The 26,144-nt window shown below is 45.2% G+C and overlaps 1 protein-coding gene across 1 annotated transcript; it reads right to left on the reverse strand.

Annotated features, from left to right (window-relative positions):
* Nucleotides 1-377: 377 nt before the first annotated feature.
* CAB39L (calcium binding protein 39 like) lies at nucleotides 378-14,603 on the reverse strand. Its single transcript, XM_056856618.1, has 8 exons — nucleotides 14,460-14,603; nucleotides 11,765-11,929; nucleotides 10,012-10,130; nucleotides 9,093-9,261; nucleotides 7,472-7,531; nucleotides 6,493-6,558; nucleotides 5,205-5,348; nucleotides 378-557 (listed from the first exon to the last, which is right to left on the reverse strand). The coding sequence occupies exons 1-8, from the start codon at nucleotides 14,571-14,573 to the stop codon at nucleotides 378-380; spliced, it is 1,017 nt and encodes a 338-aa protein (XP_056712596.1). The 5' UTR covers nucleotides 14,574-14,603.
* Between the last annotated feature and the right edge of the window lie 11,541 nt (nucleotides 14,604-26,144).

The raw sequence follows: 26,144 nt of genomic DNA on the forward strand, positions 1-26,144 counted from the left end.
ATGGGAGGCGGAGCGCACAGGATTAGGCCAACGCCATACTTACAAGTGCAAAAGACAAGTTATGCGAAGTAGGAACGTTAAGGTTGCCCAGATCGGCCACCTGATCTTGTTTAAAGTAGTAGCAAAACCGCCTCTTCAGCAGTGGGAGAAGAGGGATAGCGTCCGACTGACATAAATAATCATAGGCGTGATTAAAATATATAATTTTGGGGCTGCACAGCGGTTGTAAAACGGCTACCACTCTAGATACTGCCTCAAGCAAAGAAAAAAGTGGCACTTGGCAGCCCACCGTGGGTTTGCACCCCCCACCCCACCACAAACAACACAGACAGGACGAGATCAAGGCTTCCGACGAGAAGACCAGAAAAGAAGCCCCTTCAGGGAGCCGGCTTCTTCAAATCTCGGATTTGTTTGATCAAGTAGTTCTTCTCGTCTGTGAACTGCTCGTCGTCGGCCCTCTCGGTCTGGAAGTTGCTCAGGAAATCAATGAGCTTGGGCTGGTTCTTCAACAGGATGTCCACAATGGCTGGGGACTTGTTTGGGGTTGCCACGAAGACCTAAGAGAGAGACGGAGAAGGGTGAGCCTCCATGCTTATGCCGTGTTGCTCTGGGTGCTTTTAACTGGACCAGAAGAATCCCAGCTTTAATTGCCTCAGGAACAAAAGAGTTAGTAGCCCTCATGGTTGTACCTTTGAAGCTTGAGCACGCGGTAGTGCAAAGTAACGGGAATCCCAGTTGACAGTCTCTTAACAGCTCACGATTTCAAAGCTCTGAGTTACAAAACTGTAAACTATGGTGGGGTTCTTTTTGCTCACAGAAAAGAATAATATAATTTGTTTATTATGGTCCTTTGACCAAACATAAAATATTTACAGGAACATTGCCCTACCCAGAGCGGCAGTATAAAACAATACATTTTAATTAAAACACTATACAAAATGTTACCCTTGTTAAAACAACTGGTCAATAGTACAACTTAAGCAATCACTCCACTCTACAACTTTTCATTCCTATTTACATTTAGGTTTCCTATGATTAACTACTATTCTACAAAACTTGGCCACTAACTTTGTTACCTGAGAAAATTCATCCTTAAGAAGGATGTCAACTCTAGCAGCTTCAGGATAACCAGGACTCTTTCTTAAAAGAGGGCCAAGAATCTTCTCCCTGTCCTCCTTATAGTAGCTACACCTAAGGAGGACATGTTCCAATGTTTCTGGTTCCCCACCATTGCAGGGAGAGGCTCACAGAAAATATTCTTGTCAAAACGACAAACACTGAGGTAGGGGCAATGAAGGTCTACAAGTTGTGGCCTGGAAGTGACTGCATTTCTATTCATGAGCCGCAAACTGTGTAAATTCTGATGGAAGCGGCTGCGGCCTTCCGGGTCAAAGGCTCTCTTCATAGGTAAGAGAGCTGCTTGCTACATGGCAACAGACGAGTACTGGCGCATCCTGTATATCCTCTAGTGTCATTTTTATTGATTTATTATTGCAATTTCTGACTCACCCTCCCCAGCCAAAGCCAGGCTCAGGGCGAGTAATATTAAAATCAACATACCAATCATAATTCTAAAAATTTTAAAACTATAATTCTCCATTTAACACACAATCTAAAATATCAGATGGCGCTTAAATACAATAATCGCCGAGAGGGCAGATTTAGACCAGCCCCCTCTAATTCACACAAACAACAGAATGGGTTTTGGAGGCCAAGACTGATGACATCCGCGGCTGTCCTCAATTGTAGGCCTGGTGGAAAAGCTCTGTCTTTCAAGCCCCGCAGGGCCCTGATGCCACTGGGAAGACCATTATTCAGGCCGGAGCCAAAAAAGCCCTGGCTCTTGTTGAGGACAGCCACACATTCTATCTAAAGCAAATAATGAATTTTTTTTTAATCCATCCACTCAATAGCCAACAGAAGCAGAAATATGTAGAGCGCCCACTCCTCCCCCACAAACCTCCTCATAGTGGTTTCACACCTAAGCACTAAACACTGTTCGGTTTGGGCTAGCGAGATCCACTTCCCTCAAGGCTGCTAGAAGTGTGGCCAACCGGTCCCCTCAAGCCACGGCACTCTCAGAAATGTTAAGGAGAGGCAGGGAACTCTACTGCAGATTACCAAGCCAACTGTGTCGATCCTTGAACTATTTTCTGCTCCTTTACATGCGTCAAGTACAAGCCCAATTATGGCTGATGCATTTCCCCTTAAATTGCTTTTAGGTGTTGATAAATGGCATGAGCACGACCTGAGTTACATTAAGCTAGCATTGTCTTTGGAACATGAAGCGCATGAGGAACACAAAAGGTTACACGAGAATGCAGTGAAGGAATGTGCACCTAACTTCCACCTAGATTCGATCGGCCTTTTAGCAAGTCTGCTTTCTGTCTCCCTGCCTCCTCCTCCTCCTCCCTTCTCTCTGCCTTGTTATGCCTCATTCCTCCCTGGAAATAGGCAGGGGATGGAAATCTACCAGAGTAAAGGCCTTCCAATTTAGTCTGTTTAATGATCTCACAAGAACATCTGTTGAAGGCAACACAGCAAAACAGCATCACATGGATATAAACAAATTCACTCCACATGATTCTTACGGAAGAAGAGTGCAGAAGGCCAGGCTGGGAGAAATATGCTGCTTTTACCTAGGACTGTATACTTGAATCCGGTATACCTTCTGGTTGGATCAACACAACACAAAGCAACCTTGTCTATTTACCTCCATAGGGAGAATTATATTCCCATCCCTTATGAAACTCACACAGTAGAATTTACTGAAGGTTCTGCCTCTGTTTCCAGTGAGATTTCTGCAGAGGCTCAACCGAGCACTGCACAGTAGTGTCTGACAACTAAACAAATTGGTATACTATTTAATAGGTATAAAAAAGGATGCCCTGGGACCAAGCAACTTCACACAGAATAAAAATTAAGAACCATTCGGAAAAGCACTTTCACTAGATCACTAACAGCCATCATGAATTCTGCACTGCCCATTTTAGGTGGTAATTTACCCTGCAACTTTCCAGTGCAACAGCTCTCCTTTAGAATATAACGAAGTTATAAAAAAGCAGGTCAGTGAGCACGTATGGAGTGCCTGCCGCTGAGTAAACATAGCCAAATCCATACACATCTGGGAATCGAGGATTTCGGATCAGAGGGTGTGAATTCTTTGCAAGCCTCAGTCTTGCTACTCCTTGTTTTCCATAAATGCTGGGTTTGGTATGCAGATGCAGGTCCTAAGGTCATTCCTGACTGATGACAGATCTCAATGGGCCAGAGGTCTGAAGATTCAGGTGAACAGAAGTTTAAAAATAGCTAGAGGCACTGCAGGCCAATACAAGCCTCCTGAATTCTGCCCAGAAGGATTCGTGAAGAGGTAGAGCAGTGCTGCAGCATGCTTCATCAGAACACCCCTTGGAAATGGACATGCCTCATCAAGCGGAGAACTCATAGCTAGGGGTGTGCACCAATTTTTTTCTAGTATTTTTTTGGGTTCGGGTTTATTAAACCAGAAAATTTTCCCCCTAAAGCCAGAAAACCTGGATTTTTCAGGTTAATAAACCCAAACCAAAAAAATGCCAAAAAATTCAGCAGATAGGGAAGAGGTCCTTTCATTGGAGGCCTGAGAAGAACATGTCTCCTCTGCAAAGAGCAAAGCAGCAAGATTCATTTGTTCTAAGCTTGGAAATACCCTATTGTTACAGGTTCCCTTCACCAGCAGTTAACGTCTCCTCTTCATAATACTAAAATGTGTGTGTGTGTGTGTGTGTGTGTGTGTGTGTGTGTGTAAAGTGCCGTCAAGTCGCAGCCGACTTATGGCGACCCCTTATGGGGTTTTCAAGGCAAGAGACTAACAGAGGTGGTTTGCCAGTGCCTTCCTCTGCACAGCAACCCTGGACTTCCTTGGTGGTCTCCCATCCAAATACTAACCAGGGCTGACCCTGCTTAGCTTCTGAGATCTGACGAGATCAGGCTAGCCTGGGCCATCCAGGTCAGGGCATTTAGGGTACCCAAAATTTAGGATAGACAAAAGCGAAGTACTTCTCCACACTTAAGAAAATCACTGTCGTGGGATGCGATAGCTGCTTACTCAGATGGCTTTAAAAGGAGATTAGACACAGTCATGGTGTACAGGAGCACTAAATATAAGTCCAGGAGCCCGTAGAGGCCAACCAGGTTTTCACGGTATAAGCTTCCCAGTGGCGCAGAGTGGTAAGCTGCAGTACTGCAGTCCAAGCTCTGCTCACGACCTGAGTTCAATCCCAAAGGAAGTTGGTTTCAGGTAGCCGGCTCAAGGTTGACTCAGCCTTCCATCCTTCCAAGGTCGGTAAAATGAGTACCCAGCTTGCTGGGGGTAAAGGGGAGATGACTGGGGAAGGCACTGGCAAACCATCCCGTAAACATAGTCTGCCTAGGAAACGTCAGGATGTGACGTCACCCCATGGGTCAGGAATGACCCGGTGCTTGCACAGGGGACATTTTATTTCATTTACCTTTTAAGCTTCCCAGAGCCAAATCTCCCTTTGTCCCTCTGGTATCTGAAGGAAGGAGCTTTAACTCTCAAAAGGCTTGAAAATCTTGTTGGGTCTCTAAGGTGCTTCAGGACCAGAATGGGTTAAAATTAAATCAAAAGAGTTTCCATCTAGACATTAGGAAGAATTTTCTAAGTTAGAGCGGTTCCTCAGTGGAACAGACTTCCTCGGGAGGTGGTGAGCTCTCCTTCCCTGGAGGATTTAAGGAAGAGGTTAGACGGCCATCTGTCAGCAATGATGATTCTATGACCGTAGGCAGTTCATGAGAGGGGGGGCATCTTGGCCATCTTCTGGGCATGGAGTAGGGGTCACTGGGGGTGTGTGGGGCGGAAGTAGTTGTGAAATTCCTGCATTATGCAGGGGGTTGGCCTAGATGACCCTGGTGGTCCCTTCCAACTCTATGATTCTATAACTCAAATCTAGTTCTGCTTGCAGATCAGCACCCTCTGAAACTGTCCTTGTGGCGTATAGGCCCATTAATGCCTACTATCGGCCATGATGGCCCAGTGGAGCCTCCATGTGCAGAGGCAGCATGATTCTGAACACCAATTTCGGGGATGGGCCCCACAAAGCCCCTCAAACCAACCCTGCCAAAGCATGGCTGGAGAACAGCCACCCTCAAACCAAAAGAAGTCGCACCGCTTGCTTCACCCTCGGGGCGTTGACCTCTGGCTTTACCTTGAAGACGTGGAACGCCTCGAACTGGATGTTGGGGCTTTTGTCGCGCAGCATGTTCATCATCAGCTTCAGGTTCTCTGGTTTGCTGACATACTTGGTCATGATGGCGAAGTTATGTCGATCCAGAATCAACTCGCCCAGCAGCTACGGAAAAACATGGGCAGGAACCAGCTCTCTGTGAATTACTCAGAAGCCAGTGGGCAAGTCAGCATCGCTGTGCTCATTCCAACATCTTGCTCCCGAACCCTGTTCCAGCCTTTGGAAGCCTCACAACGCGGGTAGCAAAGTCAATAGGCAAGGACCCTAGCACTTGCTCATCGGTTTTAGCCTTGGTTTATTTTTATTTCATTCATTTCCTTCCATTTATACCCTGCCTTTCTCCCCAGTGGGGACCCAAAGTGCCTTACATCGTTCTCCTCTCCTCTGTTTTATCCTCACAACAGCCCCATGAGGGAGGTTGGGCTGTGAATGGGTGACTGGCCCAAGGTCACCCAACAAGCATCCATGGCAGAGTGGGGATTCAAACCTGCATTTCCCAGATCCTATTCCAACACTCTAACCACTACACCATGCTGAGCTCCCTTGAGTCATAAGGCAAAGATGCTCTGGTATACCCCCAGCTTAAGCAACCGCCCGATGCCTGTGGTTTCAGCCCTCCTTGAAACAGCTGTGGGGGGTCGAGTTGAAATTCATACTCCGGTAAGTAAAAAGGGGCCCTGAACTCATGTACCAAACACTTAAGAGGAGAACTGTACTGCAAACAAGGAGACAGACAGAATGCTAGTCTCACAGCTAAATCAGATGCTGCATTTTATGATATTTGTGAAGCATCTGATGCTGATTCTATGACCTTAGGCAGTTCATGAGAGGGAGGGCATCTTGGCCATCTTCTGGGCATGGAGTAGGAGGTCACTGGGGGTGTGGGGGGGAAGTAGTTGTGAATTTCCTGCATTGTGCAGGGGGTTGGACTAGATGACCCTGGTGGTCCCTTCCAACTCTATGATTCTATTTTCCACGGCCAAACAAAGTTAAAAGGCCTTTTCAGCAAGACTTTTCCAGGCTAACCTTTCATCTGGAAGAAATGAGGAATTTTTGAACCCTCCCTTCTGCATGGATTTTATATGGACGAAATTCTTCAAAGCTGATCACGTACATGGACAGTAGCAACTGTAAGCCTGGTTTTCATGAGCCTCACAATAAAGCGGGAGACCAACCAACACTTGTCCACCTTTTTAATATCTGAAGTGCCGAGGACAAGCAGAAACGACAACAAAAGGTTTAATCTTACCTTTAGAGATTGCCTCTTCGTTACATAATTCTCAGAATGGAGCAGTTTTTCATAATCCTCAAAGAACTAAAGAGAAAAAGGAGGAAAAAAATATTATTTCCCAGACAACTGGCTTCCTTTCTCCTTGGCCAGGAGAGGATGGGAGAGAGACGCTCTAGTTACAGAGGCCCAGCAGTGCCATGCATCCTGAAAGTGCCACAATAAACTTATGAAGCTGCCTTGTACTGAATCAGATCACTGGCCCACAGAGGTCAATATTGCCTACTCAGACTGGCAGCAGCTCTCCGAGGTCTCAGGTGGAGGTCTTTCACATCACCTACTGCCTGGCCCTTTTAACTGGAGTTGCCGGGGCTTGAACCTGGGACCTTCTGCATGCCTAGAAGATGCTCTGTACCACTAAGCCTCGGCCCCTCCCATTCCCCTCTGGAACTTCATACGGCTTCATTTTTTAAAAGGGTGGATCCCTTTGTTTCAAACTACCGAGATGAATACAGTTGTACAGACGGATTTTTTTCCCCCTGCGTGAAGATCTATCAAGATTTTGTAATCTGTAAAAGCAGCAGCAGATTTTGTGCTTTTTGGGATAAAACACACCTCAACAGCAGTAGTCCTGCTAAGTAGTCCCAAACAAGCATTTTAAAATCCCTCTTGGAGAAGAAGAGTTGGTTTTTATATGCCGACTTTCTCTAGCACTTAGGGGAGACTCAAACTGGCTTCCAATCACCTTCCCCTCTCAAAAACAGACACCCTGTGAGGTAGGTGAAGCCGAGAGAGTGTGACTAGCCCAAGGTCACCCAGCTGGCTTCGTGTGTAGGAGTGGGGAAACCAACCCAGTTCACCAGATTAGCCTCCGCAACTCATGTGGAGGAGTGGGGAATAAAACCCGGTTTTCCAGATCAGCGTCCACCGCTCCAAACCACCGCCCTTAACCATTACACCACTCTGGCTCTCGAAAGGGATAGAAGTCTCCGGTTCTTACCATGTCGTAGTTCTGTTCTAACAATTCCGCTACCAGCACTTTGTGTCTTGTTAGAAGGTCCTGGAGAAAGAATGTTAAAAAGGGAAGAATGACATCAGCTCCCCCCACAACTCACACTTCTCCCCCTCCACTCTCTTTCCTTAGTACAAGCTCTGCGAAGGAGGACGGAGCTGTGTAAGAAGAAAGGAAGGACGATATGAGCCTGGTGCTTTAGACCATTTTAAAAAGCCTAAGTACACTGCCAGCGATATACTCTCCAGCCATTCCAAATGGACCAAAGTATGTCAGGCTCCAAGGGACAAGGATGTACTCATTAATTTTCAAAGCTCTGAAGCATTTTTTAAAAAGACACATAAAATATGTATAAATTGTGTATTCATAGTGCAGTCCTAAACACAGTTACCCCCTTCTAAGTCCACTGGAGTAACTGAGCTTAAAAAGAGGGTAACTCTGCTTAGGATTGCACTTCCCCCATGCGTATCTTGTTTTAGGCCTACCTTCATCCAAACAAACAATATCTTATTATAGCTTATTATGGGAAAGGAAATGCCTCTATGCATACAGACTCTTCTGTGAAGTTTTTTTTTTTTTTTAAGGTCAATTTTAAGACTAGAGAGTCAAGCTTCTTAAGATTACGGGGCTCGCCAGTGAAGAAGCCAGCATGTTAGGGGCCAGTCTTTGTCCAGTCTCATAAGACTCTTCAATAGCTACTAATATGATCTTGCTGAGCTCTGGGAGAGAATCACTGCAAAACCAACATGCTATAGCTTGCAAGGCCCTGTCCTGAATGGCCCCAGGCTAGCCTGATCTTGTCAGATCTCAGAAGCTCAAAAGGGTCAGCCTGGTTAGCACTTGAATGGGAGACCACCAAGCAAGTCCAGGATTGCTATGCAGCAGGCAATGGCAAACCACCCCTAAACGACTCTTGCCTTGAAAACTCTGTGGCAGGGGCGTCAAACGTAAGGCCCACGGGGCCAGCCCCTTGAGAGGTCTTACCCAGCCTGAGAGCCGGCCAACACACACACTGTGTCGATGTCTCATCGAGCTTTCTACTACAACCCCAAGATCTTTCGTCCTTGATCTCGGGCAGTTCAGACCCCATCATCATATTGAAAGTCAGGATTCCCACTCCCTACCCCCACCCCGCATCACCTTGCACTTACCCACACTGAACTTTCTTTGCCACACTACTGCCTGCTCACCCAGTTTGGAGAGATCCTCTTCACAATCTGCTTTGGTTTCACCATCCTGATTAATTTGGCATTATCACCAAAACTGGCCGCTACCCTGCTCGCCCTCAATTCCAGATGGTTTGTGACCTAATTGAATAGCACTGGCCCCAAGACTCATCCTTTTGGGTCCCCAATGCTCCCTGCCACTGTGAGAACTGCCTATTTATTCCTAACTCTCCACTTCCTGTTCAACCAATTTTTTTAATCCATAAGGGGACCCGTCCTCTTATCCCGTGGCTGCTAAGCTTACTCTGGAATCTCTGACTGCTCCTGGAAGTTTAAGTATACAATGTCTACTAGATCACCCTTATCCACACGCTTGTAAATCAGTTTATATTATACACATTGATTTGCATCACTGCAAAATCCTCTCGCCATTAAGCATTTACCTTAAAAGTAGCAAAAGCGTCAGAAGCGATGTCGAAAGTTGACATTCCCACATATTGGAAAAAATCTCTGAACTGGTCCGAGAAAAGTACAATTTTGGCCAAAGGCTCGTGCCGAACACATTCTCGCAACATAATTCCACAGCGTAAGGCAACCTGGGGTGTTTCATATCTAGAGTTCGAAAAAAAGTCCTTTTATGCATAAATACAACACAGAAAAGTACCAACGTGTAAATCTAATGCACAAGGTACGGTTGGTCTTGTCGAACTTCTTAAGACTCTCAAGGTTGAAATACAGTTTTGACTGCAAAGATTTCTTAGACATCTGGACTTCTCCCGAGTTTGTCCCTTTAGACTGAGAACACTGAAAAGATCAACTATGAAATATGTTTTCTTTTGGAATGAATGAAATGTACTAAGATAGCATAAGGTGCAGAAGTTTGCAGCTCTCTTTCATTTCAGCATTGGCTCTATTTGCGGTTATCCTTGCAGAAAACTGAAGGTGTTCAAATTCCACAAACCTGCCAATTAACACAGTCTTACATGCTAACTAATCAACGTTTTTTATGTTGTTAGGTTTCATATAGGTCATTTCCCTCTAGGGTTTTTTCCCTCTAGGAAAAGCAGAGAAACATTTTTTCTCCATGGCTTCAACATTTCTGGAAATTTTACATCTCTCTATAAAAGGGAAATATAAAGTGCCACTTTAAATCAGAGATCAGCTGACTTCTGCCCTCTTGCATGTTCCCAGCCACCCCGCAAAGCATGCCACATGATCTGGCATTCTTAAAACTGCACTGTTCATCCAGGAAAGCTAAGCGAGAGATTGACACCCAAGAGTCACCACGGAGGGTGAAGGGAGAAAGCAGCTCCCAAGAGGTTTTTACCCACCCCCCTCAACCCCTCTCAATGCAGCACCTACCCTTTGAGGAGCATGAACAGGATATGCGGGTGGGCACTAACATATTCCACTGTGGGACTCCGAGTTCCAATCTGTCTTCTTAAGATGTTGTTGAATATTTGGGAGACATCCTTTTTGCCCTATTAAAAAAAAATGCAGAGACACACATGCGAGTTTTCCAAAGCTGGAGATGGAACCACAAGATGGTATGTCCAGAGCATGATTCTGCTGCATTTCATTCCATTTTAATCCTTCACCATTCAGTTCCATGTGCTAATTTAGCCAGTGGGGTGTAGTGGTTAAGAGCGGTGATTTGGAGTGGTGGACTCTGATCTGGAGAGCCGGGTTTGATTCCTTGCTCCTCCACATGAGTGGCGGAGGCTAATCTGGTGAATTGGATTTGTTTCCCCACTCCTCCACGTGAAGCCAGCTGGGTGACCTTGGGCTAGTCACAGTTCTCTTAGAGCTCTCTCAGCCCCACCTACCTCACAAGGTGTCTGTTGTGGGGTGGGGGAAGGGAAGGTGATTTTAAGCCGCTTTGATTTTTCCTTAAGTGCTAGAGAAAGTCGGCATACAAAATACAACTCTTCTTCCTCCTGAGGATTGTGGGTGCGCATTCCACATTACTCCCCCCCCCGCCCCCCGCCCTAACAACACTGAATGTGAGCAATTGAATGCAGGCAGCCATGGGACCCGCCTGGACAAGAGCCACGTGGAACGAGGGCTGTAGTAAGGAGGGGAGTTGGGTAAGATTGAGCAAAATAAAAAGCTGGCTGGAGCCAAGTAGGCTAAGGGTGAGTGTGTGTGCTTAACAGAGGACTGTGAAGCAACCAACTAATAAAAAGGGTCTGTTTCAGTCCTGGACTGTGTTTACAAGCTCTTAACTATTTTAAGAGATTGAAGGAAAGCTTACTTTGGATTTCTCAAAAACACACACACAAAACCAGAGAAAAAACAAAACAAGGCATTGCTCTTCAAGTCAAGCTGTCCAGGGGAACTGCTCCCCTAAGAGAAGCCTCCCCACAAAGCCTCCTGACATTTTAAGCTCCTACACTTCTAAGACTTGCCTGGACAGCACATTTTCAGAAGTATGCATTTGCTTTTACAGTTCCTCAAGCGGTTCCTGCTTCTATTTGACCCCAACCCAAGGCCAGTTAAAGACCTGAGTTAATTTTTGTGAAACAGGCAAGCGTAGCTAACACATTAAAAAAAACAGGGTGCAATTATGGTATTTTGCGCGTGGCTGTTTCCCTCACCGTCAACCCACCAATGACTTCGGGTCTTTGTTTGGATTACGCATGCTGTTTCCAACCATCAGAGGTCGCCTCGCTCTCCCCCTGCGTTCCCCCGCATTTTCAAATTCAAGATAAAACAGGTCTCTGAAAACGCGAGGTGACCTCTGACGGTCGGAAACAGCATGCATAATCAACACAAAAACATCGAAGTCATCGGAGGGGTGATGGCGAGTGGAACAGCCATGCATCAAAGACCAAAACGTTTCTCCCCACCTCACCCAACAATTTCAAGAACTTTTTTCCCCTTAATGGCTACTTTTCTCAAAACCTTTGAAGAAAGCCAGCTCTGGCTTCCCAGCAGCAGCATTTTGCATGTCTAAAGGTACGTTACCACTGCAATGGAAGTGGATATTAGGGAGGATCTTTTAGAGAAGGCCTACATATCATTCAGCAACTGTTTTAACACCCGCAGGCCACCTGGGCCAAGCAAAAGTCAAATTCTTGAATTGCAACAGGATTTTTAGCGTGCATCAGCTTACCTCGAAGTCTATCAGCTGCAAGTTTGCTATGAGGCTGACCAGCAGGCCGCTGTTGTATAATTCTTGCGCTAACTGAGCCACCACTTCTGTAGGGGGCTCCTTGTCAGTGGTCCCACACAGAATCTCCTTCATCGCTTGGAGTGATTTGGATACTTCTTCGGACGCCTAGGAAGCAAGAGCAGCTTAGCTACGAGAAAACAGATCTCCAAACCAAACTAGCAGAGGAAGGTCATGAGTTCTGCTCACTTCTGTGTGACACAGTTGGTTATTTAACCACTGCTGACAGCTGCTTGCTTGGCCTGGGCTTTCTGCTGCCTAGGAGAGGGGCTGTGGCTCAGTGGCAGAACATCTCTTTGGCATGCAGAAGGTCCCAGGTTCAATCCGCAGCATCTTGTTTTTAAAATGACCAGTTAAGAGGTGATATGGAAGAACCTGGAGACCAAGTCATATGAGGAAAGGCTGAAGGAGTGTGGTATGTTTAGCTTGGAGAGGAGGCGACTGAGAGGTGATATGATCACCATCTTCAAAGTACTTGAAGGGCTTTTATATAGAGGATGGTGCAGAGTTGTTTTCTGTTGCCCCAGAAGGTCAGACCAGAATCAACAGGTTGAAATTAAATCAAAAGAGTTTCTGGCTAAACGTTAGGGAGAACTTTCTGACAGTTAGGGCAGTCCCTCAGTGGAACAGGCTTCCTCGGGAGGTGGTGGGCTCTCCTTCTTTGAAGATGTTTAAGCAGAGGCTAGATGGCCATCTGATAGCAATGCTGATTCTGTGAACTTAGGCAGATCATGAGAGGGAGGACAGGAAGAGTTGCGTCCGTGTTTGGCACTTGTGGCCCTTTCTTACATGCCCAGGGAAATGCCGATTGCCACTTTGATGCCAGGGAACAATTTTCCTCCAGGCCAGATTAGCCAGGGATCCTGGAGGGTATTTTTTTGTTTCTTTTTTTTGCCATCTTCTGGGTGTGGAGCAGGTGTTCCTTGGAGATGTTGGGGGGAGGTAGTTGTGAATTTCCTGCATTGTGTGGGGGTTGGACTAGATGACCCTGGAGATCCCTTCCAATTCTATGAACCTCTGCCTGAGGCTCTGGAGAGCTGCTGCCAGGCTGAGTAGACACTGACTTTGATAGACCAAAGGTCTGACTCAGAATAAGGCAGTTCCATTTGCTCGTGTAGAAAACACCCCCTACCACCACACACAGCACACTGGAAGTTTCTTCCCTTCTCGGTTACACAGAAAAGGCATGGAAGGGGCAAGAAATACTCTCTTCCTGCTTGTGAGCATTAGGAACTTTTTAAAAAGGCATGTGCGTATGGCGTTGCTTGCATAATTTATTCAGAATTTGTTTCCAGGCACACAAGCAAACTGAAACAAAGTATTTGCCACTTTGCATTTAGCCTAGATAATTAATTCAACCTTAAGTTATTTAGCATGTTATTTCTGAACTACTACTGACCTTTCCACTAGCAAATCAAGAATACGCCCATTGCTGTTCTTCTATCCTTATTTAGTTACAATGCATTGCTCAATTAGATGACCAGGGAATACAGAGCTTGTTAATTAAGCATGTGCATAATTCTCCTGTGTTTGAAATTGCTGAACTCCTTCTTAATGCAGGAGATGGATCATGCCCAAAGAGATGATCGGCACCCGAGACACATAGATCACCAGGAAGGATCTGCTGGGCTTGATCCTAGTGCATAAAAAAACTGTCTTGCTAGAAGAGGCTTAGATCCATCTAGTACAGCACTGTGCATCTGATGGAGCTCAAAAGGGCTTGAACGCGAAGGCCATTTGTCCTCAGTCCTGGTAAACAGGTATACTGCTTCTGAGCAGGGATGTTCCCTTTGGCCCCTTTATTTGTCTAATCCTTTTTCAAAGTCACCCAAGTTATTGCTTATCACCATATCTTTGATGGAGCCCAAAAGGGCTTGAACGTGAAGGCCATTTGTCCTCAGACCTGGTAAACAGGTATACTGCTTCTGAACATGGATGTTCCCTTTGGCCCCATAATTTGTCTAATTCTTTTTCAAAGTCATCCAAGTTACTGCTTATCACCATATCTTGTGGTCATCAGGTACACCAGTGAATTAGGCATTCTGTACAAAGGTACTTCCCTTTTGTTATTCATGACTTGCTGGAAGACATCTTTACTGGGAGGGGGGAGGCAGTTCCTTCTGGTGTAAGAGAGGAACAGCATAGAAACCTAGAGCTGGAAGGTACCCCCAAGGGTCATCTAGTCCAACCCCCTGCACGACTCAAGACATTCACAACTACCTTCCCTCCATCACTCCCCCAGCAACCCCTACTCTATGCCCAGAGGAAGCAGGACATGGTACTCCCTTCCACAGCCTATATTTCCAGTTTAGAAGCAAGAAACTCCCTTCCTGGCAATAATACGTGCCCCCTTCTACTTCCAAAGTGCTTGCCCATGAATCACCCAAAATGCATTGCCACAAATAACATTTTTTTTCAGTGCAAGGGTTCCCCTTCTGTTTACGGTGACAGTAATGATTTGTTAGAAACAGGACACATATTTTTGGCTAGATTTGAAAGTTGCTCCCTTTTACTACTATAATCCTGCAAATCTTCACAAGCTGTGAATGTGAAGATTTCTAAACAGCTGGCCTATCACTTTAGCTTCTAGCACAATAATTCTCGACTTAACATCGCCATTTGACACATTACCTCATACCTTTTCTGTTTTTTTATCCTGCTTTTCCAACACGGCCAGGTTTTCTTTCAGAGTCTTCACAATCTCAGCGGGGTTTTTGTACGATTTGCTAAACAAAGGCATGTTTGTTTTCATCAACCTTTCTCTTCTTCTAAGATCTGATGTTCGCTCTAAACAAAAATATAGACAAATTTCATTAGCAGCCTGCAATTCCACATGCAGTTTGGTCATCAAAGGATCAATACAGCCAACTGTACTAGAAAGAGATAAAGGGCTCATTTTGAGGTGATATAAAGTCACACAAAAGATACAAAAGTGTTCATATTGAAGAGTTCAAAACTCCAAGAATGCAAAGAATCTGCATTTATTATCCATGCGAGCTAGACGGGCCCTGGGAGTTCTGTGTTTGGCTCTCCCAGCAGATTTTTACAAACTCCGTTCTCAAGTGGGTTTAGTCCCAAGGTCCACGGTGTTTTGAATGCATTCGACTGCCTTAGGAATCAATGACATACTCCGTGCTTTCAATGTGTACTAGAAGATGAGAAGAGTTGGTTTTATACCCTGCTTTTTCTCTACTGTAAGGAGTCTCAAAGAGGCTTACAATCGCCTTCCCTTCCCCTCCCCCTAACAGGCACCTTGTGAGTTTAGTGGGGCTGAGAGAGTTCGGAGAGAACTGTGACTAGCCCAAGGTCACCCAGCAGGCTTCATGTGGAGGCGTGGGGAATCGAACCCAGTTCTCCAGATTAGACTCCGCAGCTCCTAACCACTACACCACACTGGCTCTCTACAGCCCTGGAAGACAGAAGGGTGACTCCAACCACTGCCATGGTCTAATGGGGCCTTCCTTCAACTTAAGCGGCTCTATCGCCAACAGAAGAGCCGCTTAAGTTGAAAGAATGCTTCAAACCCGGGCCAAAACAAAAGGTGGGGTATAAATATTTTAATAAATAAATGAACTGACTTTGCTCAGTGGAGTGGTAGGATCCACCCCAGCAATCCTGATCCGACACCGCCACGCAGATGAAGGGAGAAGAGGATGAGAGGGCTGGCCCTTGCTTATGACCACTTAATGAATGCATGGTGGAAGGAATAGCGTAACTGGGAACTCCCCGATCAGCCTTTTCAACCATTATGCCACGCCCGCTCCAATACAGGACTCCAAGCCTAAATACTTTCCTCCTGACTCCGAGAAAGCGACCTTCAACACCGACAAAGATGCCAATCGCAGGCTATTACAATCATGGGTTCATTCGCGACCTGCCAAGCCTTTTCAGCCGCAGCAAAGGTCTTCTCCGGGCACCAACCCCAAGAGGGGAGCAAGAGGGCTTTCCCCAGAGGTATAGAAGGGCTTTCCAAACTTTGACGCTCAGAGGAGGTTCAGAGCTGGGAGGAAAATTGAGTTATAACTATAGACTTAGGAAACAACTGCAAGTAAGCTTAGATGGAATGGAAATGTGTTCCCATTCGTGGAACTCACTTCTAAATAACTGCGTCCCAGATCGGGATAAAACTATTCCCTAATAATTCCAAATATTTAAATCTTGCCTTACAGCCACGGCTTTTTTTAACAATACGCTTTAAAACACAAGGATAAAAATACTGACAAACGCAGCCTGGGTTACTAATCCGCAGGTGGGGCCCCTCCCAGTTACAGATGATCTTCTTGCTACAGAGATCAGATCCCTTGGAGGAAACGGTTGCTGTGGTGGTAGGGTTGCCAACCTCCAGGTACTAGCTTGAGAACTCCAGTGATTACAACTGATCTCCAGCCAATAGAGATCAGTTCATCTGGAGAAAATGGCCACTTTGGCAACTGGAGTCTATGGCATTGAAGTCCTTCCCCTCCCCAAACCCCACCCTCCTCAGGATCCATCCTAAAAACCTCCTACCAGTGGCAAAGAGGGACCTGGCAACCCTATGTGGAGGACAGACTCTTATGGCATCACATCCCCACTGTGGTCTCTCCCTAGACTCCCCCCTCCCCAGTAACCACCCTCAAATCTCCGGAAATACCCAAGCTGGAGTTGGCAACCCTAAACGCAACACTAACAAGACAAAGCAGCAGCAGGATTAATATGCCGGAGGCCATTAAAAGCCTATGGAAACAGAAAAAAATATTCACTTGGTGCCTGAAAGCCATCGAGGCGGGTGCTGGTCAAACAGACATAGGGGAGAATTCCACAAAACGCCTTCACTGGGGAGGCCCTGCCCCTGGGGTTCACACCCAAGTTACCTTCAAAGGGTGGGGGGACCCAAAAACAGACCTTCACTGGTCTTAACTGAATTGGGTAGGTTCACATGGAAAGAGAGAGCCAGTTCTTCAGCTATTCCAGTCCCAGACTATTTAGGGGGAGGGGAGGAGGAGGAGAAGAATTGGTTTTTATATGCTGACTTGCTCTACCTTTTAAGGAGAATCAAACTGGCTTACAATCTCCTTCCCTTTCTCTCCCCACAACAGACACCTTGTAAGGTAGGTGGGGCTGAGAGAGTTCGGAGAGAACTGTGACTGGCCCAAGGTCCCCTAGCCGGCTTCATGTGTAGGAGTGGAGAATCAAACCTGGTACTCCAGATCAGAGTCCACTGCTCTTAACCACTACACCACGTTGGCCTGGCTAGCCCGATCTCCTCAGATCTTGGAAGCTAAGCAGGGTCGGCGCTGGTCAGTATTTGAATGAGAAACCACCAAGGTATACTGGGGTTGCCATGCTGAGGCAGGCAATGGCAAACCACCTCTGAACGTTTCTTGCCTTGAAAACCCCATGGGGTCATCACAAGTCAGCCACAACTTGACAGTGCTTTCCACCACAGGTTAGAAACAGCACTTTGACTTGTGACTGAGAACTGTATGGTAGTCAAGAAAATCTGTTAAGCATACAACTATGTTCTGGACCAGCTAAAAGCTTTGCCTCCCAGACTGCCCCACCTAGAAGACATGGCACTAATCTTACCCGAGGTTGAACAACTTGCGGCTGGGTTATTTTGCTACAATGGGCTGCGGTTCTGAACTGCTCAACTGTGCTGTATTTTATTAACACAGAATTATCCCACACTTCTAAACCAAAGGCAGCTTTATGCCACAGAAGACACTTGAGTGTCCATTTGCATGGCCAAATCTAAGAAACCAATCCAAGCTGCAGTTCAGATCCTTTAAGGGAGTGCAACCCCAAGCAGAACACCCAAATCACAGATTTGCTGGTCAGCCATATCTCCAACTAACAAATTATTATGTAGCCCATTACTAAATCCAGACACTTGTTCAGAACATTCCTAGCCTAACACAGATCCCAAGGAGAAACGAGAACTGGATATCACCAGCAAACAACAGTCTGGACTGTTGTTTTTAGGTCCTTTTAAAATTTATTGCTAAAGGGGTGCGTGATGATAATGTTATGTACTTGGCACATGATTAAAGGCTAAGGACCACTGAGTTACAGAATCACACTTCCACTTAAGATCCCAAGAGAATCTCTGCTACTCACAATAGACGGTAATGCGTTCCACGGATCAATGGAATGACTTGGCATAAAGCAAGTTCATGGATTCCTTCTTCTCTGTTTGTGTGTGTCCAGTTCTCCGATGGTAGGCACATGGAGGACCCTCTGAAAATCAGAGGAAGAAGCCATGGCTTCTCATGGCACACCACAGCTCTAGATGGGCCAATATGAGGGGAGTGACTGTGGCTCAGTGGTAAAGCATCTGCTTAGCATGCAGAAGGTCCCAGGTTCAACCCCTGGCATCTCCAGTTAAAGGTACTAGGCAAGTAGGTGATGTGACAGACCCCTGCCTGAGACCCTGGAGAGCAGCTGCCAGCCTGAGTAGACAATACTGACTTTGATGGACCGAGGGTCTGATTCTGTATAAGGCAACTGCAGGTGTTCATGGGGTCACTTCTTTGATGCAAGAATTCAGCAAACAACTGGAAAGTTGGTTTCCTTCATTCCAAACTTCTGCAAAAGAACAGCGTTCAGACATATGACAGACTGGGCCTAATGGGATATGAAGCTACCATAGAAGGGACAGAAACCTGCCCAGCCTGTCTACACATCACCTAGGCGATACACGGAATATTTAATTTACAACAAGGAACTCGAATGCAAACACGAGCTCAGCCCGATTTATTTTGTTAGCTACGCTTCGGAGGCTCCTTCCTGCTCTGGTGCTGAAATGCAAGCTGCAGCTGCTTTCGACCATTAAAGGGGCACCAACAGTATTGCTTCAGCAAAGCTAAATCATTACGCTAAGGCTCGCCCTGTTAACACTTCCACAACCATTCTACAGAGATAATAAAGGCAGCATTTCAGAGGTCTGCCTCAGGAGCTGATCAGACGGCACAAAACTTCACAGACGTTTAGCCAATGAAATCCCGGCATAAGATTTTCAAGAGTAAATCAGGAGGATAAAGAAATAGCTGGAAAGTTGCATGCCTGGACAAAATTTTCTGCATATAAATGGAGCTGGATATGTGCTTCCTCATGACTGAAGAAATGTAAGAGAGACGGCTTCTTCAAGGTGCTGCTGGACTTCTCCATACCTGCAGCTCCCAACCTGAAGGAAGTTATGGGAGTGCAAATGCCACTTCCTCCAGGTCGGGAGCGGCAGGTATTTGCCCATCCCAGTGGCCCAGCAGCTTACCATTTGTAGACTCCTCAAATAAGTTATGGAGTTTCCAGCCACGCAAATTCCTTATTTATAGCAGCGAGAAAACTGCTATGACTGTCACACATCATAATGTGTAGTTAATGGCCCCAGTTTTCATAGCTTACTTTTTGAAATAAAGGCTGCAGCACCCAGCACCCAGCAGGCAAAGCAAATTACCTTGCAAACACATTTCCTTCTTAGGAATGCCCCTATTAAACCATAATCGCAAAAGATAGGCCTTGGACACTAAATACATGGTAAAAGAGTCAATACATTACATAATACCAGTAGTACGGTTCAGAGCTGCTCGGAGTTTCTTTAGGCTGGTGAGTGGTTTTATTTATTTATTTAATATATTTTTTAAAGTAACAAGGGGCGAGGGGAAAACAGAAGAAGGTAATATAAAATTTCATACATTTCTTCCTTGGCACCCAGATTATGTTACAGTAAACTCGCTAATACATTACAAACTAGCCAAAAAATAATAATATCCAATATTTTCCACATTTCTTATCCTGTCTTTTTTTTTTCTCTTCTTGACTTATCTTCATTTCTTCTTCTTTTTACGACACAAACTTAATTATAGTCCAAATTGAATTATAGAAGACATAATCACTCAATAAAACAGGCTATCTATATAAAATTACAAATAATTATGTACAAAGTAATTTACTGTCTTTATTACTATGTATTGCTATTAATCCTAATACCATTTTGAAATAAACATAATAAAATCAATAATATTGATAAAAAGCTTCCACTTTTCTTGGAATACCGTAGATCAGGAGATTTCATATTTACTTGATTTGTAAGCCTGGCCATTAAAGCAAATTCTTGAAGTTTATCCTTCCACTCTGGGTTTTATTAATTAATATGCCTGGCAATAAAATAGTTTGCATAACTCAAGATAAAATGCCATAAGGGGGGGGGGAAGAGGCATGGGAGAGTGAGACTAGAAAACGCCTGTCAGCACACTACTTAGCAGCTTATTGTGGAAAACCACCAATAACCTAAAGAATCTCTTCTCATTTCTTAACTCTATTTGCCTAAACTAGCTGAAGCGTACTTGCTGTGCCCAGATGCAAGAGACCAACCCCCTAGTGAGACACTCTCAAAAAGGAAAAAAAAAACCTAGCAGAGTTCCAAGGAAGCCTCCCTTTATTTACCTTTCATTTAATGCTTCCCCTCTTGAAGACACATGGCCGAAAAACAAGACTGGAGAATCCACCCGGTGAACAATAACTGCGACAGTTGGGGGAAAATAGCCCTTTGTGCAGGCCTGCAAGAAGAGGTCCGGTAAATTTCCACTCTTCTCCTGTGCTCAGGTCCCAAGCTTGGCTTGTCTCAAATCAGCCCCGGGCAGCTCTGTTTCTGGTCAGACCAGCTTTGTGAATGAGCAGCTGCAGGTTCCTCCCTCCCCTCCACCCTACACACCGCCCCGACTCTCGACATTCAGTTCAATCAGGTCAGGGCATTTGAAGACAATTCATTCCTTATTCAAATATTGTGTTTTATCAGCCGTTTCTACCCAGAGATAAAAGTCAGACCCAGAATTCACAAGAACAAAAAGCCACAACCCAAAATGTTATTTGTGTAAAGTTTTTTTCCCTTTATATTTTTCCAGTATAAAAGGGAAGCTGCTCAGTTTATACCCGATTGTGTTACAGAAATCTCTGCTACGCTCTTATTTTTGCCTCGGCTTCCTTCTGAGGCAGGGGGTCCCCAACCTTTCTGAGCCTGCGGGCACATTTGGAAGTCTGACACGGGATGGTGGGTGCAGCAACAAGATGGCTGCCACAAGATGGCTGCCGCAGGAGGCGGAGCCAGCCACTAAATGGCTGCCACGGCTCAAATTCAGTAACGGTGCAGATCCTTGTGCCGTGGTGGCAGCTGCTGCCAAAGCAACATTTTTTTAAAAAAAATATCTGCACAATCAAATCTCCAGTAGTCGATCAGAAGCTTTGCTGGGCAAAAGCCCTACCTGGCCCCACCCACTTCCTACAAACACGTAGTGGGCACAAGAAAAAGTGTCGGTCGGCGCTGTGGCATCCACGGGCACCACGCTGGGGGACCCCTTTCCTAAGGGGATAGCATGAATCCTTACAAAACAATAATAAAAGCCATTCGCCAGCATGGGAAAACTTTGGTCAGAATGGCTCTTTCATACTAAAATCCAAGTGACTTTTACGCTCTGCTTGATATATACTGTTTTAATGTGTTTCACATCATAATTGTAATTATGAACAGAAGCATACAGCACCAATAATATATTTAACTGGCTTGAGGGTTGTTTTTTTTAAAAGAGAAATGACAGGAAGGGAGGAATAACATATCATGTCTATTAAGCAAAAGAAAAATAAATATTATTTTAGAAGGAAATTATATTCTACAAACCCTCTCAAGGGAACCAAAAGGAGTTTACATTCCCTAATAGTGTCTAACATATATTACAGACAAGGTGGGGGAAGAGCAGCAGGGTGGATTTGATTTAAATGAAATTGATTTAAATAACGATTTAAATTGCTAGTCAGTACAACTCAATTTTCATGATTGAAATCACTAGTCAGTAAGACTATATTTAAATCATGGTTTTCTACCTAAACAGCGCTTCTCATTATGTTGTTTCATTCGGGCCACCAGGCCTTGCATTTATTCATTGCTGTGTTTGCATTTTGCACGCAAGCCTGCCTTACCCATAGGTAGAGGAACTTCATTAAAATATTGCCAAACTGGTCTCTTTTACAGCCTGCTGCCATTATAGGTTTTCTCCTCCAGGGAGAGAATAATATGATAAACATCAGGCTATACACACAAAGATCCCAAGGCTTGTGGAGAATTCTGCTCAAAAGGTTTCACCTATCATTTTTACTGCTTGCCCTTTCCTCCTCACACCTAGCTCCTTGGGCAGATCTATTCCACTCCAATCAATCTTCTATTCACTGAACTTCTTGAAACTTAGCACTTAAGAGGTAAGGGGTTGATTCTGTGTACACAGATTTGCAGAGGAGCAATGGGATTAAGGTCTTTCCCTGAACTCTGGATATTTATTTTGTAACATTTTTGCTGTGGAGAAGGGGCATGTTATCTTGCACACAAATTCACAGTTTTGAGAACTGCAAAACCAAGCATCTGTGATATCTTCTAGATTGAAAAACTGCTCAAAATAATCTTACAGAAACCTCTGGAGGAGCATGACATTGTGAAAGGATTAATGGGATTCATTTACAAAAAAATGTAAACATTGTAACAATAGATAGCATCATGCTACATGATTAAAAACAAATCCTTATTTCATGATGTAACTTAAATAGAAAACTACCTTTTTATTTTTAAAAATCTGATTTTTTTAAAAAATCATTGATTTTTATCCACCCTGGAAATAAAGATAATTTGCTTCACTACACTGTTGAATTCCAATCTACCCGTAGTTTCAATGTGAATCTCTCTGCATTGTTAACTATACCAGCCTTACTGGGGAACGCAACGTAATCCTTCATATTTGCAAAATGTCCACATAAATGATAAAAAGCATGTTGTGTTTAGCAAAGTCTCAAAAGTTAAAAATTCCAGTAGGGTTAACCATGTTATTCTGCTACTGTCAAAATAAATAAACAAAGAGAATATTGGGGCAAGTTAAAGATTCACCACCAGGATATGGGGTTTTTTTTGGGTGCAAACAGCATTTTGCAGTCAATTTTTCACACATATACCACCTTTACCCCTAAAAAGGTCCAATGTGGCGTGTGTGTGTGTAAAGTGCCCTGAAGTCGCAGCCGACTTATGGCGACCCCTTTTTGGGGTTTTCATGGCAAGAGACTAACAGAGGTGGTTTGCCAGTGCCTTCCTCTGCACAGCAACTCTGGTCTTCCTTGGTGGTCTCCCATCCAAATACTAACCAGGGCTGACCCTGCTTAGCTCCTGAGATCTGACGAGATCAGGCTAGCCTGGGCCATCCAGGTCAGGGCCCAATGTGGCTTACACATACATATATACACAAAGTTATATTAAACACATGTACCCATTTCAGAACAACAACTGCTTAGCAGGCAGCAAAATAATAATAAAGCATTGACGTGCCCCTCCCAAACCCTTCTACCAGCTTATGGATATAATTAATTCTGTCCTCTCCATGGAGAACAGCAGCACCCAGCCTTAGCTACCACCACAGTGAGCAGAAGATAACAGCCCTGCTGGATCAGACCTGTGGTCCATCTAGTCCAGCATCCTCTCTCACGCAGTAGCCAACCAGTTCCTCCCGAGAGCCAACAACAGGGCATAGAATAGTCCCTAGGTGTCACATAAGAAAGGCCATGCTGGATCAGACCATAGTCCATCAAGTGCAGCAATCTGTTCACATAGTGGTCAACCAGGTGCCTCCAGGAAGCCCACAAACAAGACGGCTGCAGCAACATTATCCTGCCTGTGTTCCACAACACCTAATATAATTGACATGCTCCTCTGATACCGGAGAGAATAGGTGTGCATAGCCCTATCCTCCATGAACATGTCCACTCTCCTCTTAAAGCCTTCCAAGTTGGCAGCCATCACCACATCCTGGGGCAGGGAGTTCCACAATTTAACGATGGGTTGTGTGAAGAAATACTTCCTTTTATCTGTTTTGAATCTCTCACCCTCCAGCTTCAGCAGATGACCCCACGATCTAGTATTATGAGAGAGCACAGTAGAGCAGAAGGAACCCCTTTACGTTCCAAAAGCACAATTATATTTTGGATCTGGATTACACCTCCATTTTCCATCACTCGCTTATACAGACAAAGCTGTATGTTCACGGAGGGGGGAAGGCAGAACAGCTGGCACTGCAGAAAGGTATGCACCATTTCACAAGCCTGCTTGTTGCAGTGTCAGCGTGGTGTAGTGGTTAAGAGCGGTGGTTTGGAGTGGTGGACTCTAATCTGGAGAGCTGGGTTTGATTCCCCACTCCTCCACAAAAGCAGTAGACGCTAATCTGGTGAACCGGGTTGGTTTCCCCACTCCTACACATGAAGCCAGCTGGGTGACCTTGGGCTAGTCACAGCTCTTAGAGCTCTCTCCGCCCCACCTGCCTCACCTGGTGACTGTTGTGGGGAGGAAGGTGAGTGTAAGCCGGTTTGATTCTTCCTTAAGTGGTACAGAAAGTTGGCATATAAAAACCAACTCTTCTTCCTCTTGTTGTCCTGCATTCCATTCAATATCCTTTCATAAACTGGAGTCTAGTGGCATGTGAAACACTAACAGCATAAGTTTTCATGGACTAGTTTTCTCAGCCTCTGAGAAAACTGGCTCAATTTCACAAAACCTAGTGTAGGGATCAAGCCTTGTCAGCCTTTCAATTGCCATTAGACTCCTGTTTGTTTGCCACAACTGAGAAAACAGCTCCCCCTCAAGACCACATATATTACTCAACTGTATTCTGAGACCATCCTAAATAGCATTCTCTGAACCTCTGCCTCCCGCCATTCTGGGAATAACATTTCGTGTCGCACAAAGGAGAAGGGGGAGAACAATGAACTCCACTCAGATCCATGGAGGAAAAGCAAGATAAAAAAAAATACTAAACAAATATACTTTTACCCAACACTGGGCTCACAAGGCAAAAAAAAAATCTCTCTAGATTTCACTGCAGGTTGTCCTAAATCAGGCTCATCACCAATTCCAGCCTCCACCATTAGAAGTGAAGGCTACCTCAGAAGTTGAGTTGCCAACCTCCAGGTAGTAGCTGATCTCCAGCCGATCGACATCAGTACACCTGGAAAAAATGGCTGCTTTGGCAACTGGACTCTATGGCATTGAAGTCCCTCCCCTCCCCTAACCCCACCCTCCTTAGGATCCTCCCCAAAAATCTCCTGCTGGAGGCAAAGAGGGACCTGGAAACACTACTCAGGGATGCCAACTCCAGACTAGGAAATTCCTGGAGATCTGGGGGGGGTGGAGCCTGGGGGAGGGACCTCAGCAAATTATAATGCCACAGAATCTACATTCCAAAGCAGGCACTTTCTCCAAGGGAGCTGACCTCTACACTCTGGAGATCAACTGCAATTCCAGGATATCTCCAGGCAGCTCTGAGAGGGTGGCAACATTACAGGAGCGTCCTCTGCCTGCCTCCTGCACCCCAGCAGCCCTGATGGGGGCAAAAAGGCAGGGTATACTCCCTGAAAAGACAGTCATGCTAGGAAAAGTTGAGGGCAGCAGGAAAAGAGGAAGACCCAACAAGAGATGGATTGACTCAATAAAGGAAGCCACAGCCTTCAATTTGCAGGATCTGAGCAGGGCTGTCAAAGACAGGACATTTTGGAGGACTTTCATTCATAGGGTCGGCCATGAGTCGGAAGCGACTTGACGGCACTTCACACACACACACACACACACACACACTCCCTGTAAACAAATGACACAAGACAAATAACAGCGCCTTCTATGAATACATAAAAACCAAAAATAATAATGTAACCTTATGAGACTCAGCAGATTCATACTTGAGATCAAACTTAATCAGTTAATAACGTAAGGTACTATGACACTTTACAAAGGGGCAGTACTACTAGATATATTAACGCTGTATAATATCTATGTATTTATTTATTTATTTATTTATTTATTTATTTATGTATATATCTTTTTCTTTTCTTTTCCTCACCCCATTACCCTTTTTTCCTTCTGTATCCCATTTACTATTAAAAACCAATAAAAATATTTATATTTAAAAAAAAAGACAAACAACAGTGGACTATACTGCAAGGCGGTTGTAAGCATCCACACTTCAATATGGGGTGCCAGAACCCCAGAGCACGCTTCATTTAATACAGTGTTTAAAAAAAACCAAAAACTCCCCTCCAACTGACATTTTGCACACGCCACAAGACCTACGGTTAGAGGCCAGACACCATCCTTTACTTCTTTCTCGGAGGGAGGAAGTGACGACACGAGGCGCCGCTGCCCGCTCGCCGTTACGCCTCACCCCAGGCTTCCTTCGAGGCGGCCGCCGTCAGTTTTTACCCCGCAACGGTAAGGAAGACAGACGCGCGTCGCGAGCGACCAGGAAGTCCCATGACAAGACGGCGTCGGCGCTTC

This window comes from Euleptes europaea, chromosome 10 (assembly GCF_029931775.1).
Source record: "Euleptes europaea isolate rEulEur1 chromosome 10, rEulEur1.hap1, whole genome shotgun sequence".
Taxonomy (NCBI): domain Eukaryota; kingdom Metazoa; phylum Chordata; class Lepidosauria; order Squamata; family Sphaerodactylidae; genus Euleptes; species Euleptes europaea.

What these genes read in the sequence shown, in the direction of transcription:
- CAB39L (XM_056856618.1), bottom strand. Translation starts at nt 14,573, where the DNA reads ATGAAAACAAACATGCCTTTGTTTAGCAAATCGTACAAAAACCCCGCT. An exon ending in TGCAGCTGATAGACTTCGAG is followed by an intron (nt 10,131 to 11,764) that starts GTAAGCTGATGC and finishes TTTTTTTAATAG; the next exon opens with GGCAAAAAGGATGTCTCCCA. An exon ending in CTGTTCATGCTCCTCAAAGG is followed by an intron (nt 9,262 to 10,011) that starts GTAGGTGCTGCA and finishes TTCGAACTCTAG; the next exon opens with ATATGAAACACCCCAGGTTG.